This window comes from Trachypithecus francoisi, unplaced genomic scaffold, assembly GCF_009764315.1.
Source record: "Trachypithecus francoisi isolate TF-2019V2 unplaced genomic scaffold, Tfra_2.0 Lachesis_group9, whole genome shotgun sequence".
Taxonomy (NCBI): Eukaryota; Metazoa; Chordata; class Mammalia; order Primates; family Cercopithecidae; genus Trachypithecus; species Trachypithecus francoisi.
Genome location: NW_022681474.1, coordinates 33,733,269 through 33,736,915, shown reverse-complemented (window position 1 = coordinate 33,736,915; position 3,647 = coordinate 33,733,269). Strand labels below are relative to the sequence as shown.

General features: G+C 58.2%; 1 protein-coding gene across 1 annotated transcript; it reads left to right on the top strand.

Moving 5' to 3' along the window:
• Positions 1-1,462: 1,462 nt before the first annotated feature.
• On the top strand, positions 1,463-2,521 carry NEUROG3 (neurogenin 3). The gene is made up of 2 exons (XM_033208907.1): positions 1,463-1,707; positions 1,873-2,521. Exon 2 carries the CDS (start codon positions 1,874-1,876, stop codon positions 2,519-2,521), a length of 648 nt encoding a protein of 215 aa, XP_033064798.1. The 5' UTR covers positions 1,463-1,707; position 1,873.
• The last annotated feature ends 1,126 nt before the right edge of the window (positions 2,522-3,647 follow it).

Sequence of the window (3,647 nt, the reverse complement as noted above, 5' to 3'; positions counted from 1 at the left end):
GGCTGGGGAAGAAAAAAGGGTTGATGAGTTCAGACTCCCTTTGGAAAGGTTTCCAGAGAGCGCTACCAGGGGCAACCCGAGGGGCTTGGGGAGTCCCTGCCTTGTGCTCACTGTGCGATGCCGGAGTGATGCCGAGGCAGGGGGCTGGAGCAGGTGACTGCTGGCAGCTACTGTCTGTCTGTGATTGGACCGAAGGACTAAGGGGAGAAAAAGTTTATCTGCATCTCCCAGTGCCTGCACACCGTGGTGGTTCAAAAGACACAAGGGGGAGGGGCGCCCCAGCTCTGCTTCCCAGTGCTTTGGGAGACTGAAGTGAAAGGAACGCTTGAGCCCAGGAGTTCGAGACCATCCTGGGCAACAAAGCAAGACCTCCCCCCCCCACCCTGCGCCCGCCGCCATACAAAATAAATTAGCCGGGCACAGTGGCGCAGGCCTGTAGTCTCAGCTACTCAGAAGGCTGAAGTGGGAGGATAGCTTGAGCCTAGGAGATCAAGGCTGCAGTGAGCCGTGATTGCACCACTGCAGTCCAGCCTGGGCGGCAGAAGGAGACCCTGGTTTTTTTTGTTTGTTTGTTTTTTGCTTTTTTTGTCTGTTTGTTTAAAAAAAAAAAAAAAAGACGCAAGAGCTCACTGTGAACTCCTGGTTCTTTCCTCCCCTCCTCACACTTCCCAGAACTCTTCCTGTCACGGTTCCTAGACAGAATGCTGGGATACTATCTACAAGCTGTAGTAGGCTTGTAGTAATGGAATGTCCCCTTGAGGGGTCCCCCCACAGCCACCCGCTGCCTCTGGAGTGGGATCTATGGGGGTGGGGTTCTAAGCGCCTCTGGGGAGTATGAGGTAGCATCTCAGGGTGTGGCAGAGGCTCGGACACCCCCAATAGAAGGTCTGTGAATGGAAGGGGCATAGGCAGGAGCTCTCTCAGTGATGGCCTTTGTCTTCCAGGATGAAGAGAGGCAGTGAAACACCAGGAGAGCAGGGCCTACTTTAGAATTCCTGGACCCTTCTCCAGGCTGCTAGTCAGGACAAGGAGCTCCTGGTTGTCTCTGCCACTATCTTGCTATGCGATTTCGGACAAGCCATCTCCCTCACTAAGCCTAAATTTCCCCATGTGTAACGTGTGGGCATTGTACCCTAGAGGCATCAAAGTCCCCTCCAGGACAGATGCTAAGTAAAGATAGAATAGGAGCAAAGCGGTCTGGGGTGGCCTGACGAGAGCCACACGAGGCTCTTCTCACTGGGAGAGGCTCTTTGAGGAACCGAGAGTTGCTGGGACCCAGCCCGCCGCGAGAAAGCAAACAGAGCGGCCCTCCCCTCCCCCGACCCCGGCCCTTTGTCCGGAATCCAGCTGTGCCCTGCGGGGGAGGAGCGGGCTCGCGTGGCGCGGCCCCAGGGCCCTGGCGCTGATTGGCCAGTGGCGCGGGCAGCAGCCGGGCAGGCACGCTCCTGGCCCGGGCCGAGCAGATAAAGCGTGCCAAGGGGCACACGACTTGCTGCTCAGGAAATCCCCGCGGTCTCACCTCCGCGCCGCGAGAGAGAGCGCGACAGAGGCCCGGGACCTCATTCTCACTTCTTTTCTCCTTTGAGGCTGGGGCAACTCCCAGGCGGGGGCGCCTGCAGCTCAGCTGAACTTGGCGACCAGAAGCCCGCTCAGCTCCCCCACGGCCTCGCTGTTCATCGCTCTCTATTCTTTTGCACCGGTAGAAAGGTAACATTTGGAGGCCGCCGAGGGACGGGCAGGGGAAAGAGGGATCCTCTGACCCGGCGGGGGCTGGGAGGATGGCTCTTTTTGTTTTTTCCCACCTAGCCTTGGAATCGCGAACTGCGCCCAGAGACAGACTCAAGCTTACCCTTCCCTCTGACCCCGCCGCAGGATGACGCCTCATCCCTCGGGTGCGTCCACTGTCCAAGTGACCGGTGAGACGGAGCGGTCCTTCCCCAGAGCCTCGGACGACGAAGTGACCTGCCCCACGTCCGCTCCCCCCAGCCCCACTCGCACACGGGGGAACTGTGCAGAGGCGGAAGGGGGAGGCTGCCGAGGGGCGCCAAGGAAGCTCCGGGCACGGCGCGCGGGGCGCAGCCGGCCTAAGAGCGAGTTGGCACTAAGCAAGCAGCGACGGAGTCGGCGCAAGAAGGCCAATGACCGCGAGCGCAATCGAATGCACAACCTCAACTCGGCGCTGGACGCGCTGCGCGGTGTCCTGCCCACCTTCCCAGATGACGCGAAGCTCACCAAGATCGAAACGCTGCGCTTCGCCCACAACTACATCTGGGCACTGACTCAAACGCTGCGCATAGCGGACCACAGCTTCTACGCGATGGAGTCGCCGGCGCCGCACTGCGGGGAGCTGGGCAGCCCAGAAGGCGGTTCCCCCGGAGACTGGGGGTCCCTCTACTCCCCAGTCTCCCAGGCTGGCAGCCTTAGCCCCACCGCGTCGCTGGAGGAGCGCCCCGGGCTGCGGGGGGCCACCTCTTCCGCCTGCTTGCGCCCAAGCACTCTGGCTTTCTCAGATTTTCTGTGAAGGGACCTGCCTGTCGCTGGGCTGCGGGTGCTAAGGGTAAGAGAGAGGGAGGGAGCCGGAGCCGTAGAGGGTGGCCGAAGGCGGCGGCCCTCAAAAGCACTTGTTCCTTCTGCTTCTCACTGGCTGACCCCTGGCTGGCCCAGGCCTCCGCGGGGGCTGCAGGCTGGGTTCATTCCCCGGCCCTCCGAGCCGCGCCAACTCACGAAGCCCTTGCTGCCCGCGCGAAGTGGGCATTGCAAACTGCGCTCATTTTAGGCCTCCTCCCTGCCACCACGCCATAATCTCATTCTAAGAGTACGAGAATGGTAGCACTACCTGGCCGGAGCCGCCTAGCTTCTTGGGTCGCCCTACCCTCACTCAAGTCTATCTGCCTCTCAGTCTCTTACCACCCCTCCTCCAATGTGATTGAATCCAATGTTTGGTCTCTCAGCGCTTGCTCCCCTTGCCCTGCTCCGAAGACGCTGCGGATCTTCTCTACTCCCAATCAGGTCCGGGGTTTCAGGGCGCCTCACTCTGCCTTAAAGCCACGAAGGCGACCCTCTGCCTTCTCCTCGTGCACTTTTCGGAGCCATCGCCCTCCCGGGGCGGAAGACCAGGCTGTAAACTGGGAGAGCCCAGCTCGGCCAGGGAGCACCTCCCCAGCCTCCCTGCGAGCTGCGCCTGAAACGTGAGCTGCGCTGCAGGTGCCTGGAGCACCGCGCATGTTTTGTTTTGTTTCGTTTTTTAATCAGTTTGTAAATTATATGATGTCTTTTGAAATCAAGTTTGGTACAGTAAATTATATGCTTCCCCCGTGCCGTTTTACACATTTGTATTTATTAATGAGATTTCACAGCAAGGAAAAGTCTATATTTTGTATATTCGATTATTTAGGGATTGCTGGATGAGATTTTAAGCCAATTAAAAAAAATGGACCTTCAAGAAACCTTGGCAAGGTGACTTCATTGTGCGTTGGGGAGAGGAGAGCTACAGTCACTACAGATGAGGAAGAGCACCTCTGTCCAAGGAGAGGGATGACACTCTTTCTAGAGGTCTGGACTAGAGCCAGGGCAGATTGGGTTTGGAGAGCTGGAAGTCTTATAAGTAATTATTGGTCCAGCCTCCTTTTTTCTTTTTTTTTTCTTTT